This window comes from Salvelinus sp. IW2-2015, linkage group LG26, assembly GCF_002910315.2.
Source record: "Salvelinus sp. IW2-2015 linkage group LG26, ASM291031v2, whole genome shotgun sequence".
NCBI classification, from domain to species: Eukaryota; Metazoa; Chordata; class Actinopteri; order Salmoniformes; family Salmonidae; genus Salvelinus; species Salvelinus sp. IW2-2015.
The window spans coordinates 36730626-36747811 of NC_036866.1; the positions used below are offsets into that span (position 1 = coordinate 36730626).

At 44.6% G+C, this 17186-nt stretch overlaps 1 protein-coding gene across 7 annotated transcripts in view; it reads left to right on the forward strand.

The window, feature by feature from the left end:
• The window catches only part of LOC111952935 (protein-methionine sulfoxide oxidase mical3a), a 136396-nt gene that overhangs the window by 84330 nt on the left and 34880 nt on the right, over positions 1-17186 (forward strand). For 6 of the 7 annotated variants that reach the window (XM_023971963.2, XM_070435255.1, XM_070435257.1 and 3 more), the window contains 7 exons: positions 1129-1225; positions 3385-3532; positions 6328-6530; positions 8874-8992; positions 9211-9282; positions 9411-9593; positions 11125-11235. In XM_023971963.2, coding sequence (XP_023827731.1) covers positions 1129-1225; positions 3385-3532; positions 6328-6530; positions 8874-8992; positions 9211-9282; positions 9411-9593; positions 11125-11235 — 933 coding nt within the window. The remainder of the gene's footprint in view (positions 1-1128; positions 1226-3384; positions 3533-6327; positions 6531-8873; positions 8993-9210; positions 9283-9410; positions 9594-11124; positions 11236-17186) is intronic. The other variant, XM_070435258.1, reaches the window with a different exon arrangement.

Sequence of the window (17186 nt, forward strand, 5' to 3'; positions counted from 1 at the left end):
TCAGTCAGACTGCTCTATCAAATATCAAATCATAGACTTAATTATAATATAATAAACACAGAAATACGAGCCTTTGGTCATTAATATGGTCAAATCCGGAAACTATGATTTCGAAAACAAAAACGTTTATTCTTTCAGTGAAATACGGAACCGTTCCGTATTTTATCGAACGGGTGGCAACCCTAAGTCTAGATATTGCTGTTACATTGCACAACCTTCAATGTTATTTCATAATTATGTAGAATTCTGGCAAATTAGTTCACAGTTTGCAACGAGCCAGGCGGCCCAAACTGTTGCATATACCCTGACTCTGCTTGCACTGAACGCAAGAGAAGTGACACAATTTCCCTATATAATATTGCCTGCTAACATTAATTTCTTTTAAATGAATATGCAGGTTAAAAAAAATATACTTCTGTGTATTGATTTTAAGAAAGGCATCGATGTTTATGGTTAGGTACATTTGTGCAATGATTGTGCTTTTTTCGGCAATGCGCTTTTGTTAAATCATCACCCTTTTGGCAAAGTTGAAGAAGGCTGGGATTCGATGATGAATTAACAGGCACTGCATTTATTATATGCAACGCAGGACAAGCTAGTTATCCTAGTAATGTCATCAACCATGTGTAGTTAACTAGTGATTTATGTGAAGATTGATTGTTTTTTATAAGATAAGTTTAATGCTAGCTAGCAACTTACCTTGGCTCCTTGCAGCCACAACTTCCTTTTGACGCTGCACTCGCATAACTGGTGGTCAGCCTGCCACGCAGTTTCCTCATGGATTGCAATATAATCGGCATCCAAGAAGGCCGATTACCGATTGTTATGAAATCCTGAAATCGTCCCTAATTAATCGGCCATGCCGATTAATCGGTCGACCTCTAGTACTGAAGTACCCATACTTTTCTGTGCATGATATCCCATTTGAGGTGGTCCAGGAGTTTGTCTTGACCACTTTACCTGACCAGGGATACTCCGGTCTAGGCTGTAACTAAGAACCAGAGTTTTTTTCCGGTTCAGATATGTGACCAGGTAAAAACTCCTGTCCCTAGCTTTGACCTATGGAATATGTCCTATGTGAAATCCTAATGGTATGTGCCTCTCCCACCCCCACTCTGTTGTTGTCAGGTACGACACCTCATAGACACAGGGGATTCAAGTAGGGAAATGCTTATCGAAATGGAGAATGTAGTCAACTCCTCAACACCCAAGCTCACCCGAAATGGTGAGTAGTGTTTGCATGAATGTTCTTGTATTCATGTGTCCCCTGATTAATGAAGCTATTAATAAAAAAAAATATGAGTAAATGTATTTAGATAAGTTCATATTAGAACATTTTCATGAATGTCTGTTTTTGAAAGTCTCTTGTTTTTGGGACCTGGTCTTCATTGCAATCACTGAAATGTGACACTGAATTGCTTTCATCCTAGACCATTACCTGCTTGAGAAGAATTTGCTACGTAACATGAATGACTGAAGTCCAAATGCATGATGTTTATCTGAAGGTTCTGTCCTAATAGTCCTGAACTGTAGAAACAAGCAACTGTCATGACTGTCATGTGTGACTTGGGAATGGTGCTATGTGGATGGGCTGACTGATGGACTGATTTTATTTTATTTATTTTGTGTTCACTAACCTGGTGGAATGTCACTTGCATCGTCAATAAGGTTAATTACATTTTTAACAATTTGAAATGTTTCTGTGTGTGACATTCCCTAATCTCTCATATGCTTTTCCGTCACCTTCATGAGTTAGCATAGTCTGACAGTGACAATGGGACTAACATGGTTGGCAACTATATACAATGCATTCGGAAAGTATTCAGACACCTTGACTTTTTTTTGTTACGTTACAGTCTTATTCTAAAATTGATTAAATATATATTTTTTTCATCATCAATTTACACACAATACCCCATAATGACAAAGCAGAAACAAGTTTTTTGAAAGTTTTGCAAATGAAATATCACATTTACTTAATTATTCTGACCTTTTCTCAGTACTTTGTTGAAGCGCTTTAGGTAGCAATTACAGCCTTGAGTCTTCTTTGGTATGACGCTACATGCTTGGCACACCTGTATTTGGAGAGTTTCTCTCATTCTTCTCTGCAGATCCTCTCAAGCTCTGTCAGGTTCGATGGGGAGCGTTGCTGCACAGCTATTTTCAGGTCTCTCCACAGATGTTCGATCGGGTTCAAGTCCGGCTCTGACTGGGCCACTCAAGGACATTCGGAGACTTGCCCCGAAGCCACTCCTGCATTGTCTTGGCTGTGTGCGTAGGGTCGTTGTTCTATTGGGAGGTGAACCCCAGTCTGAGGTCTTGAGTGCTCTGGAGCAGGTTTTCATCAAGGATCTCTGTACTTTGCTCCATTCATCTTTACCCCAATCCTGACCAGTCTCCCAGTTCCTGCCGCTGAAAAATATCCCCACAGCATGATGCTGCCACCACCATGCTTCACCGTAGGGATGGTGCCAGGTTTCATGGTCTGAGAGTCTTTAGGTGCCTTTTGACAAACTCCAAGCAGACTTTCATGTGCCTTTTACTGAGGAGTGGCTTCCGTCTGGCCACTCTACCATAAAGGCCTGATTGGTGGAGTGCTGCAGAGATGGTTGTCCTTCTGGAAAGTTCTCCCATCTCCACAGAGGAACTCAAGATATCTGTCAGTGACCATCAGGTTCTTGTCACCTCCCTGACCAAGGCCCTTCTCCCTCGATTGCTCAGTTTGGCTGGGCAGCCAGCTCTTGGAAGAGTCTTGGTGGTTCCAAACTTCTTCCTTTTATAATGGAGGCCACTGTGTTCTTGGGGACCTTCAATGCTGCAGACATTGTTTGGTACCCTTCCCCAGATCTGTGCATCGACACAATCCTGCCTCGGAGCTCTACAGACAATTCCTTGGAACTCATGGCTTGGTTTTTGCTCTGACATGCACTGTCAACTGTGGGACTTTATATAGACAGGTTTGTGCCTTTCCAAATCATGTCCAATCAATTGAATGTAACACAGGTGGACTCCAATCAAGTTGTAGAAACATCGCAAGGATGATCAATGGAAACACGATGCATTTGAGCTCAATTTTGAGTCTCAAAGCAAAGGGTCTGAATACTTATGTAAATGAGGTATTTCGTTTTTTATACATTTTTTATACATTTTCAAAAATGTCTAAAAACCCGTTTTCGCTTTGTCGTTATGCGGTATTGTTTGTAGATTCACGAGAAATATATTTGATTGTATCCATTTTAGAATAAGGCTGTAATGTAACAATATGTGGGGAAAGTCATGCGGCCTGAAAACATTCCCAATGCACTGCATGTATGACTATGAACTCCAACAACCAAAAGTGGTCTAAAAATCCCCTGTTCACTGACTGTGCTCTTCCCCTCCCAGAATCCATAGCTCGCTCCAGCAAGCTGCTAAACTGGTGTCAGAGGCAGACGGAGGGCTACAGAAAAGTTAGTGTGACCGATCTCACCATGTCTTGGAAGAGTGGCATGGCCCTGTGTGCCCTCATCCACCGCTACAGACCTGACCTCATGTGAGTCACATATACACATCTGGATGTTGTATTTCTGAACCTATTTCGCCTGTAGAAATGCTTCCAGTGAACTAGACTGTCATAACCATAGGAATGAAGTAGGACCTGCAAACACGATTGCTCCATCACATACCGTTGATTACGGTGGGTCATCGTCTGGTCCTTACATGCTCTCATTATCATGTCCCTTATTGTCAGTGATGAAGGGGTTGACCCCTTACACTCGTGGAAATGTACTTATATGGATAGGGCCAAATTGAAATGTTTCCAACTGAAGAACTACAAAAAGCATATGCATAACAATGGTAGCAATGAAAGAGAACTCTTTGGCGATTATGGGGTAATTACCAGACCAAAGGTGAGGCACAACAGTTCACAAGACAGAATCCAAACATTATACTGTTGATTGTATGTGCATTTTACATTGTCAATAACGAAATCTGAAAATACTTTGGACGTAATTCAGCCACATAAGAATATTTATTGATTTTGGAGATATGAATAAACTATGACTAGGGTTTGAGTGAGAGGTCTAACTGGTGTCTCTAAGTGGGCACAAACCTCTCCAAACTGTGCACAGTTCCTGAGTAATGTCAATGCACTTTTGACTCAAGGAAACAGCCTTCAACTATAAGGTGATTTTCTAAATGTTTTTCATCTCTCCTAGCTTTGCCATTGAGGAACTGAAGCAAGTACACTTGTCGTTTTTTGTTTGGAACACAGCCCCACAATTACTGTTGTTTACACAATCCAAAAACGGTCCATTTATAAATCACAATCTGGGTCAGGTTGGCATCATTTGAAAGCTTGTTCTATTGCCAACATGGCTAGCTAAGTTATAAAATACGATCTTACAGTGTTAGGTTCTTCAGACAAACAGATTATAATTTTGGTGCGCATAGAATGGAGTCATGAGTGCATTCGAGTGCGTGTTCCACGGCTAATCTTCTTCACAATACGACAAACATTCTGTTCAGGACAACCCAGGGTATAACTCATGTCAATCTTGTAACTGTGGATCAAGCAGCGATAATAAACGCTGAGACCTGTAAATGACATATGGAAATGTGAAGTGCACATTTGGACTCGTTGGTGTGTGGTTTGCTTGTATGACATCATAGCGGTATTTATTATAATCCTCAATGTCTCATCTTTCAGAGCACATCGACTCCTCTAGATTTACAGCATTTCCCTCACTCAGACAACAAATGTGCAAAACTAGCCCAATTAGCGGGAGGGATGGGGGCATCTCCTTGTCGGGCGCTGTGCTCAATTTTATAATGGCTGTCAGTCAAAACCCATACAGCGCTGTTAAACGGAGAACATGCGCTCTGATGTCATGTATAGCATTTTACTGTACAGCCACTGCGTTCCAATTTAGGCGATTACCAATGACAAAATCTGCCAATTTCAACATATATACGGGATGGTGGGAAAGGGTTAAAACTGTCATGGTCCTTGGACTGGAATGTCCTATCTGCTGTGTTTACGACATTGTCTGTTAGTAGCATGTGTTATTTATCGCCTGGCTTTGGCAGTCCAGGCCTTGGTTCAGGACTGTATATCATACTAAATGACGTGAGAGCTCAGTCAATCTGCCTGTTGAGTCAGGGAAAAGGGTGTATATGCACGCGCACACACACAACACCACAAACACACACACACACACACACACACACACACACACACACACACACACACAGCAGAGACTGACACATTGCCTAACGAGGGGTGAGATGGGGTTGTTACCCTCTCCTGGCTACACAGCGATTAGCATCATAACCCATTTGTCTTCTGACTGACCTTACCAAGCGGTTGTTCTCTGTTCTCCTCTGCTGGCTTTCATAGTCCAGATGATGGTGGGAGGATGATGGGGGCCTGCATGGATGGGGAAATATGCACTCACAATCACTCCCAGACAGCTGTGATTGGTTCCCACTTCCCATCGCTAATGCTGCAGCACTAAACATACAAAGAAGGGGGGTAACATGCTAATGGTTTTAAATTGGTTATGTAGATAAAGGTGAGGTTGTATATAGATGTTTCAAGTATGCTAAATGTTTTTTTCTTTTCATATGCAATGTTATCACCCACAACAATTGACATCCACATCATTAGTGGATGTCAATTGAAGATGTTCAAAACAGTAAGGACACGTTCCTAATAACCCCCCCCCTTTGCCCTCAGAACAACCTTAATTTGTCGGGGCATGGACTACAAGGTGTCAAAAGCGTTCCACAGGGATGCTGTCCCATGTTGACTTAAATTCTTCCCATAGTTGTGTCAAGTTGTCTGGATGTCCTTTGGGTGGTGGATCATTCTTGATACACAGGGGAAACTGTTGAAGGTGAAAAACCCAACAGCGTTGCAGTTCTTGACACAATCCGGTGCGCCCCTGGCACCTACTACCATACCCCGTTCAAAGGCTCTTAACTTTTGTCTTGTACATTCACCCTCTGAATGGCACATGTCTCAAGGCTTATTAGAAATACTTCTTTAACCTGTCTCCTCCCTTTCATCTACACTGATTTGAAGTGGATTTAACAAGTGACATCAATAAAGGATCATAGTGTTCATCTGTATTCACCTGGTCAGTCTATATCATGGAAAGAGCAGGTGTTCATAACGTTTTGTACACTCAGTGTATAAAGTTTATACAACCACAGCATCCACTACTTAGTGTGTTTGTCATGTTTATTGGGGAAAGTCGCGTGATGTTTACATTCACAGTGCTGATGGTTGCGTTGACTCCCATTTTGACTCCAGGTATTTTCCTGACTCTCTCTGCCTCACAGTGACTTTGACTCTCTGGATGAGCGGGACCAGCAGAAGAACAATCAGCTGGGCTTTGACGTGGCCGAGAGGGAGTTTGGCATCTCACCTTGCATGACGGGCAAGGAGATGTCCCAGGTGTCAGAGCCTGACAAGCTCTCCATGGTCATGTACCTCAGCCAGTTCTACGAGATGTTCAAGGACACAGTGCCCCCTGGGGCCGGAGGTGAGTACTGTATTTGGCTGGTTTTGTAACTTCGTTTTTTGGGGTGAAGGTTGAATGAAATGTTATAGCCGACGTGTGTAAGACCTTTAAACAGTTTAACATTCACAAGGCGGGATTTCCAGGACGCATACTCTCGGAGCATGCGCTGACCAGCTGGCAAGTGTCTTCACTGACATTTTCAACCGCTCCCTGACCCAGTCTGTAATACTTACATGTTTCAAGCAGACCACCATAGTCCCTGTGACCAAGAATGCCGAGGTAACCTGCCTAAATGACTATCGCCCCGTAGCACTCACATCTGTATCCATGAAATGCTTATTTTTAATGATTTTTTTTACTTTTACCCCCCTTTTTTTCTCCCCAATTTTGTGGTATCCAATTGGTAGTTAGTCTTGTCCCCTACGGACTCAGTAGAGGCAAAGGTCGAGAGCCGCGCGTCCTCCGAAACACAACCCAACCAGGCCGCACTGCTTCTTGACACAATGCCCGCTTAACCCGGAAGCTAGCCGCACCAATGTGTTGGAGGAAACACCGGGAACCTGGCGACCGTGTCAGCGTGCATTGCGCCCGGCCTGCCACAGGAGTCGCTAGTGCGCGATGGAACAAGGACATCCCTGCTGGCCAAACCCTCCCCTAACCCGGACGACGCTGTGCCAATTGTGCGCCGCCCCATGGGTCTCCCGGTCGCGGCCGGCTGCGACAGAGCCTGGACTCGAACTCAGAATCTCTAGTGGCACAGCTAGCACTGCGATGATGAAATTCTTTGAAAGGCCGGTCATGACACACATCAACACCATCATCCCAGACACCCTCGACCCACTCCAATTCACATACCGCCCCAACAGATGACGCAATCTCTATAGCACTCCACACGGCCCTCTCCTACTTATACAAAAGGAACGCCTACGTGAGAGTGCTGTTCATTTACTACAGTGCAGCGTTCAACACCATAGTGTCCTTGAAGCTCATCACTAAGCTAAGGACCCTGGGACTAAACACCTCCCTCTGCAACTGGATCCTGGTCTTCCTGATGGGCTACTTCCAGGTGGTGAGGGTAGGCAACAACACATCTGCCATGCTGACCCACAACACGGGGACCCCTCAGGGGTGCGTGCTTAGTCCCCTCCTGTACACCCTGTTCACCCACGACTGTGTGGCCGTGCACGACCCCAACACCATCCTAAAGTTTGCTGATGACGCGACAGTGGTAGGCCTGATCACCAACGACAATGATACAGCCTATACGGAGTAGGTCAGAGACCTGGCAGTGTGGTGCCAGGACAACAACCTCTCCCTCAACGTCAGTAAGACAAAGGAGCTGATCGTGGAGTACAGGAAACGGAGGGCAGAGTACAGCCCCATCCACATCGACAGGGCTGTAGTGGAGCAGGTCAAGGGCTTCAAGTTCCTCTGTGTCCACACCACTAAGGATCCTTCATGGTCCAAACACACCAACGCAGTCATGAAGTAGATTTGGCATTGGCACTGAGATCCTCAAAAAGCGCTACAGCTGCACCATCGTGAGCATCTTGACTGGCTGCATCACCACTTGGTATGGCAACTGCTTGTTATCCGACCTCAAGGCGCTACAGAGGGTAGTGGGCCGAGCTCCCTGTCACCCAGGACCTCTAAACTAGGCGGTGTCAGGAGGAAAGCCCCAAAAATCGTCAACTCCATCCACCCAAGCCACAGACTGTTCTCTCTGCTACCGCACGGCAAGCGGTACAAATTCTCTAACTCTGGAACCAACAGGACCCTGAACAGCTTCTACCCCAAGCCACACTGGACTCTACCCCCACACTCACATTCTTACACTGACACCCCAACACACACACACACACACACTTCATGCACCCACACACAGGTCCCGTGTGGCTCAGTTGGTAGAGCATGGCGCTTGCCATGCCAGAGTTGTGGGTTCGACTCTCACGGGGGACCAGTTCGAAAAAATATGAAAATATGTAATCACTGGATAAGAGCGTCTGCTAAATGACGTAAATGTAAACGTAACATGCATACATATTTTCTGCTACCTATATATAGCCATGTTATTTTATTTGATATCTATTTTTATATGTTGTTATAATGTTTTATCTTTACCTCTGCATTGTTGGAAAAGAGCACATAAGTAAGCATTTTACTGTTAATCTACACCCGTTGTCTACGAAGTATGTGACAAAAAAAAGAAGACTTTGATTCGATGTTCATTACGCACCAAACAGACTGAACCGGGGAGTGTCCTAGCTGAACTTGTCCAATGAGAAATACTTGTTTAAATTAGTGTGCCCTAATGAATGCCACCCTGGTGTACGGCATTACATTCTCTATCTGTTACATTTTCAGGGGACCAGAACATGAGCCCTGAGGAGAAAGCTGCGTTGATCAACAGTACCAAGTCCCCCATCTCCTTCCTCAGCAAGCTGGGCCAGAGCATCGCTATCTCACGGAAGCGTAACCCCAAGGTCAGTACTCAAATCAATCAATCAAATGGATTTTATAAAGCCCTTTTTACATCAGCAGTAGGAAAAGCACAGTGGCCAGGACTCATAGCCCATTACATCACTGTCAGCAGTCTCATTCCCTTTAACACGGATTACTGTGTTTCTGTCATGTTTTAATGCTAATGTAGGAATCAGTAGGTCTCTGCCTGAAATAACCAGTGACATCATGTGATCAACAGGACAAAAAGGAGAAGGAGGTGGATGGTTTGGGGAAGAGGAGGAAGACCAGCCAGGCTGACCACTCTGAAGACGTGGGTAACACTTTCAAGGGTTCAAACTCAGACGCTGAACTCCACTTCAGAGCTTTGCAAACTGAGAGAAACTGTCACGTAAACGTTATTCTCCGACTGGTCTCTTCCTGTCCATGTGTTTGTAACAGGAAGAGGTTTTGAGGGGTAACCGTGACGACAGGCCATCTAACAGTACTGCTCTGACAGAAAGGAAGATGAAGGAAGAGTCAGCAGCTGTAGGGAACCACAACAAAGTCAAGTCCATGGCCACCCAGCTCCTCGCCAAGTTTGAGGAGAACGCCCCCGCCGAATCCAAGGGCCTCAAAAGACAGGTATGGAGAGACTCCTATGTGTCTGGTGGGTGTAAGGAGTAGTTTTGCTTGCCTGGATGTGGGAAGAGACGACAGTGAACTGTTTTAAACATGAGAACTGTTGCTTGGGATTTAGCTTTCCTGGATGGTAGATCACATGGTGACGGCTCTGTTTGCACACAGTGCTGTGTTTGTCATAGTAAATATGCAGATCTATTTCATCTCACGGCGTCTAACATGACTAATAGTCTCGTGATGCCGAGTGTGTAGGAGCACTATACAACTGTATTATTGTGTTGAACGCCAGGGCCTGTATGAAGAAAGCTTCTCAGGGTAGGAGTGCTGATCTAGGATCAGTTTTCCCTTTTAGGTCATGAATAATTATGATATAAAGATGGATCAGCACTCCTACTGTGAGACGCTTTGTGAATACGGGGCCCAGAATGCTAATATTAACGTGTTCCAGGCCTGGCAGGATATTGTTCCGTGGTACAGAAGTGCTGATTGTGCTGACTGGCTTGCTAGGTCGTGAATGGGTTTACAGAGCCAGTCCAAGACCTGATCCTGGGTCAGTCACCCTGAGAGTCCAGTACTGCTGGCCTGGAGCAGTGGGAAGGCTATGTGGGTTAGTGGAACACAAGCCACTATTGTTGAAATAGAAAGACAACTCACAGGCAGCGTTCCAGAGTGTTGCCGTTCCACAATTCCTGCTCGGGCTGTGTGTTTTGCAATCGCTACAACTGCTAAGATCGTTGATACTGAGGACCACTTGGTTCATGTAAATTTAATTGATGAAACGTTAGAAATGAATAGCATGGCCCAGGTCAAGTGGTGTGCTGAGTGAACAAGCTTTGTGCAGAACAGTAGAAAGATTTCTCTTTTGGTCACATATTTGTACAATGTAAAATGTGATTGGTTCACCAGTCTTTAGTTGTCATCTTTCCTAATGGTATAATAACCAGCTACAAATGGCCCATCAAAGATGATGTACATGTTGTTTAATAGGAGCTAAGCCCTACTTACGATGAGTCCCACTGGTGGTAATATTACATTGTATTCTGCTGCTGCTGTGTTGAATTGAATTGTGTCTGTCGCACCAGAATGGCTGAAAGATGAGCCTGTGTGTGGGTGTTTCCAGCCAGTGGGCTTCACTTTTTCACCCCATCTTTGACCCTTTTTCTCTTTGCATGAAATACTGATAATGTATTTGCTACAGTGTCCATATTACAGCTCTTAATTCTGTAGTCAATTATAAGCCATTATAGGTCCAGCTGGTACAATAATCATGCATGTCATATTATGTTACACACAGGCAGCATGCTATTCTTATGACAAACTCCATTTCCTTTTAGTTTTTTTCTCCGTTACATTTTTTCCAACCAGCATGTCTCATGATTCACTTCCCTCTCTATTTTTCCTCTCTTCCAACATCTCCTCTCCTCCCATCATGGATCATGACCGTGACTCATGGGGATATTGCTCACCGTGTCCTGGTCTGTTATTGACCACTTTGGCTGTCACTCATCTTCCACTCATCTTCCACTGGTCAAAGGGGGATTCTCTGCCCAGTGTGGGTGTCGTCCTGGCGCTGCCCCCTCCCCCTGCCTCCCTGGGCCCCCCCAGGGAGCCTGTCCGCCTAGCTCCGGTCCCTGCATGGAGACAGGTAAAGAGTTGACGCCTTACCTCCCTCCCCTAGACCCTAGTCTAATCACTGGATGTCCCTAAGCAACCTTGCCTCTGCTGTGTTTGACAGAAGTATAGCTTTGTGTCCAGATTGTAGCTTACTAACTGTTATTGATCATAGACACATAGCACGTCTTGTTTTCTGTAGACTTTGGAGTGATGAAACCAGTAGTTTCGATTTTGTTAATGACAACAACAAGAAAAGGTCAGAGTACGTGTTCTAAAACTTCTGGATCTGATAGTTTTGTGTGTGTTGCCAGAATAAGCAGCTGTGTGGGTGCCGTCCGTTGACTTTTCGGCCCAGACAGTGTGACGTGACGTCATGTTTTCTCTTGTCCCGTGTGGATTATCCCTCTCCATCTTCTTCTCCATCTCCCTGTCCCGATCTCTCTCCCCTGTTTTCTCTTGTCTCGTGTGGATCATCCCTTTCCCCTATCCCCTCTCGGACTCCCTCCGTATTGTCTCAGAAACGCACCCAGCAGCAGGAGCAGCTCAGCTTCCGCTATAAGGAGAAGGTCAAGTGTCAGACCCTACCTATCAGAGGGGAGCAGGTACTGCTGGCCTGGCTGACGCTGTAGTAGTCCCTGCCTAGTAGGCCATCTCCCCTCTCCAGCTTACCAGCTAACCATGCTGTCAGTGCTAGCTACTAGCTAGCCTAGCATCTCATGCCTTCATAGACAAACATGCTTTCACTAAAGCTGAGCTCAGTTAGCTTAATTGTGCTAATAATCAAAGATGTAGCTTAGTTAGCTAAGGTAGCTTAGGTAGCTTCTTTGTCGTTTCTGTGTAGTTCTTTTTAAATTATAGATAGTTTGAGCCACATGGCTAGTTCAGAGCTGTGCTTGATTGACCCCTGAAAACTAATCCTCAGTTAATTTGCTGGATATAGTCTGCAATTTAAAAAATTGAGATTTTTTTTGTGGAAATATTAATTAACACACCATTAAGCCATTAAAGGTAGACTCAGCGATTATGATGCAGAAAGTAAACAGCATAGTGGATCAGTTTCCGCAACAACTAAGAGTGTTGAAGCACGAGGCTCAACTTCTCTGCTGTTTTGGTGCCCTGCCTACCACACTGTGAACCATGCCCCCAGTGTCCGGTCTGGAGTGTGAAGTCACAAGCCCTGCAGGTCGGCTACTGCGTAGAAACCTGACGGTGCCAAATGCCCAGGTCTGCCATAGAAAGCCTATGAAAATTGCGATCGGCCGAACGGCCAAACAAGTAATTTTTAGACTGCTGTTTTGGGCTCTAAAATGTGTTTATTATGATCAAGTTCGATCCCCACAGTGAATTATTTAAAAGTTTGCTATAAATTGAGATATTTAATTAAATGCGGATCTATTCTGACTATATTCTGACAGACCAATCACAGGCCGGCAGGCTACGTGGAGGTTCAGGCTACGAGGAGGTTCATTCACACTCTTTGCACGTGTCTCTCAGGCAGGATGAAAACGACATTGACCATGATCCTTTGCTAGTTAGGGCCACTTTCACCATGATCCATAGCGTTTTTTGTTGTTGGTGTGCCATTCAGCCTCATTCAGCAATATGGCGCTTCAAATTCAAATACTTCCGGCTTCATGCTCCATCCGTAGTTTTCCATAGGAATACGTGTATGATGTCCTGCATCTCGTTCATCTCAATATCTGCGGTGCTGCTCGTGGCAAAGTCATTTCGCTAAGTTTACCTTTAACATCTAGACTGAGTGAACAGTGAGAACTTTCCAATACCACATTTCCATCTCACACACTCATTTTCAGGGATTAGTACTCCTGTTTTAGTAGCTCTTTAGACTCACATAAGTATACTCTCGCTCTCCACAGTATTTCATGCTTTCCTCATCATGCAATTTAAAAAATAAATATTTTCCCCCAACCCTCTTTTCCCATTCATCCACAAGGTTTTTGTGGCTGTTGAAGAGAGGGGGGGGACTTGCAGATTTCTCTCATGCTTGCTAACTGTATTCTAACTAGAGTTGGGAAATGTGGTTTATTCGCCATCATTTTCCACATACATCCAGTGGGTGGTCTTTGTGCGCTGTGTGTGTCCTGGTGTGTCGTTCAACAGTGTTGGCGTGAGTGTTTAGTGTAGTAGAATGCCCATGGTAGTAATGTGAATGAGTGTGTGGGTGTTCTTAGAGAACTTCCAATCTAACTAAAATAAACTATCTAGCCTTAGCCCTGTAGCAAATGATTGTTTTAGCCTAGTGGATGTGAATCATGAGTTAAATTGATATTAAAATGTAAATGTGTGTGTTGACTTCAAAAGTGAATTCGGATGAGGTAATATGGTATCGATTTTGTGTGAGTGTTAAATGGTGGACGTCGGTGACACCAGCAAGTGACGGCCTGTCCTCCTCTCCTCACTCAAGCCAAGAAGCGGTACAGAGTGGTGTTCGGGCTCACGGAGCTGCCCTAAGAAAACCATTCTGCTTTCCTCCACCTCCTCGCTCTCTCTTCACTCACAGGTGACCAGTCTGTGCCCTACCAGACCAGACATACTCCCCTGTCCTCTTCCTTGTCGATCCAATACCTTTCCTCTCAGGTCTTACCTTTGTATAAGTTCTCCAAATGTGCTGTCAAAGTAGAAAGCTCGACTCTTCCTCCCCTCCCTCTTAGAGAACTTCCAATCTAACTCAAATAAACTATCTAGTCTTAGTTTACATTCTTCTCGTCAGTGGGTTGCTTTTTGTTAACTTTAAGAGGGTTTGCTTATGTTGTGGCTGACCAGTGTGTAGATTGGGGCCTTGTTGCCATACCATGCTGCGGTTTGCTTATGAAGGCCTAGATCGGAGAAACATGGTCCTAGCTCTCAGTGGTCAGTATTGACGTGTCGGTCTCTCTCTCTCTGTGTGTGTCCTTAAGCACTGTGATAGAGAAGGTTTGGAGGAGGAAGGGACCACACAGGACCAGACACCTCAGGCTCACCGGGTAACAACCATGGTTGCATGGGCCTGCTGTAATCAGTACTAATCCCTGGGGAACTAACAACCCAGACAGTGTGTGTGTGTGACTGGGTGTCTCTACGGATTGTGTGGGGGAGAACGGAAGGAATTGTTGTGGGCAGACTATAATGTTTGGGACGAACATCAATCAAAGGGTAAGCAGGTGATGACTTCTGCCATTTCAGGGCTAGTTTCATTTGGGCACGGTTGTTGTTTGTTCTCTTATACCATAGCAGTGCTTCCATGCTAACTCATATACAGTATGAATACATGATATGTCTGCCCTTTGTTGTTAGTGGTCTCATATTTCATAGCCTTTCATAGGGTTTTAGGCCAACCATACCAGCTAACTGCATCAAACCAGTGTCATCGAGTTTTGGGACAAACAGAGACTGTAAACACACACAAAGCTTACCTTGGTTTGCTCTGCAGAAATGGGAACCCGTGCAGCTTGAGAAGCCAGACCCTATTCACATCCCTAGCATTCAGGAGAGGTCTGCGTGGCTAGTCGCTAAGTTTAAGGGTAAACCCGAGAAACCAAAGGTGAATACCAAACCGTGCTGTCTAGAATCAGTGAATCCGTTATCTGTAAGTGATAGGCCTACTAGATGTATTGCATTTTTGAATAGTTTGTGTCTTTAGTGTTGGTTTACTCCAGTACACTTCATCATTGTCATTCCTGTTGCCTTCTCTAAACGGTCCCATTTCTCTGTCCTCTCCCTTTCCCCTGGAGCTTAAGAAAAAGCCCTCGCGTTTCTTTATCGAACAGCGGCACCTGTCAGCCAGAACCCTCAGCCAGAACACACAAAGCCTCCTCTCCCCCCCTGAAGCTCTTGGACAGGTATCCTCTCCTGCCTGGGGACTAAAGACCTGCAATGTGGAGCTGGCACTAACACATCTCTGCTTCCTGGAAACACGAACACCTTTACAGTGATTTCCATAGATAGGCTCAATTAGAATTATACAGCACTCATCTCTAAGATAGATCTACTGCCATGAAGGACCGCTGCATTGTAACATTTCTCTGACTGCTAACCTCATAAGTTGACCTAGGCTGAATTTGCCCCTGTGTTTCTACTGCATGGCAAATGGAGATGAATGAAAAATAGTTAATAAGGGATGTGAAGGTGCAGCAGTCGTGACATCCTTTTTAGTATGCATAGGTCAGGCAAACCTGTCACGTAAAAATCACTTCAACCACTAACGCAAACCTCAACGGTCTTTCCTGGTTAAATAAAGGCTAAATAAAGGCAGGGTCTTGTGTGGAGCACATGGGATGTTTTGTAGAACAGCACTAAAAATACCAGTGCATGTCTAAACTCTGCTGCCTTTCCATTCCTATTCTTTTGTAATCTAATAATGCCTTATTCTGCAGGAGATAGAACCGCTGCGCTCTGATGACCAAATGCCGCTACGTGTCCTTAGTGTACAGGAGAGGGCTGAGCAGCTAGCCTCGCAGTTTCAAGGCAAGCTGGCAAATCCACAGGTGATACACAGTACACCACCGCTCGATAGCCCCGAGTCCAAGTTCCAAGTCGAGGACTTTACGACTACCAAGGAACCGGCCTCGTCTCTGATCTCTTTAGTTACTTTACAATATATCATGAATGTCAGATGGAGTGATAAATTGATCAATAAAAACCACTTAGGTTTCGATTAGTCATACTATTTGCTCAGTATCGGTCATTACTGTTCCGTAGAATTGGAATGAGGGATTTTCATATCAGCTTCTTTTACATCTTTCCTAATTTCTCTTTTCTCTAACCAAGTCATCCTGCCATAACTGTCCTTTCTTTTCCCTCTTTTTCCCCCTGGAGTCCACGAAAAAACCCTTGCATTTCTGTATACAAAAGGGGCACCTGTCCCACAGCCAGAACCCAGAGAGCCCCCTCTCCTCCCCTGAAACTCTGAGACCGGTAGCCCCTCCCTTCTGGGAAGATTGACAGTTGAGATCACCCTAAGACTCACTGGCTCTTGGAGATGGGCCAAATAACTCACTGCCTGGCCTGTGATATGTAATTGAACTGATCTCCAATGTGTGTCCTAACAAGCAAGTTCACACTGCATACAGGAGTGGTTCATATTATGTATGGATGTAAAAACGCATCCTGCCGTTTTAGTCAAAGATATTACTCAGATTGCTGTGGTGAAAAGTGTGATGACACTGAAATGTGGAAGAGAATGTACTGTAGTCAAAGCCATATGATTTGATTTATGTTCCAATAGATTGCTGTAAGTAGTCCCTTAGGTGTGGCCTGCATTGCAGTTCTGTGGTCTCTGTGCTTAGGGGAGTCCTTGCCTGATGTTTTGGCCTCAATACAGTTTAATTTGATCCTCATGTTGATAAGCCCTGTTCTGTTCCAACTGGGCTGGTGTAATCATGCCCCAGAGATGTGCCACTATAATACAGCATGGTATATTTACGGTAAATCAGCCATACTTTCAAATATTTCAATCTCTTTTCTATGGCTTACGCTGTGCTAACTGACCTAAATTCTGTCTCTCTGCAGGATAAATGTTATTTTGGGATCTTTGTTGATCTAATCCTGGCCATTTTAGGGTTACAGCTGAAGCGCGTTTGAGATATTACAGTGAATCTCTGATCTTTTGAATGTACACAGTTGATCCTAACTTCCTGTGTCCACGGTGACCAATTATCTTTTTTGTTTTATTAGCCAAAGGGTAGCGCAGGAAACATTAACACCATAAATCTGACTGTGTGTGCATGTGTTTGTGTGTGCGTGCATGTGTATATGGGTGTAAGCGCATATAGCCACAGTCAAAGTCCAGGATAACACTCAGCCTCACAGAGCCAGTCAACAGCTTTCGCTCCTCATTAAAGTAATGGTGTGTATACATCACATGTGTTCTATTGGTTCAAATCAAATAGGCTTTCTGTCAGACAATGAGCCAATGAGGGTTCAAGAGTTGTATGCAGTTGGTTTGCACGTATTTCTCTTCTGTTGAAAACACTCATTCAAGGC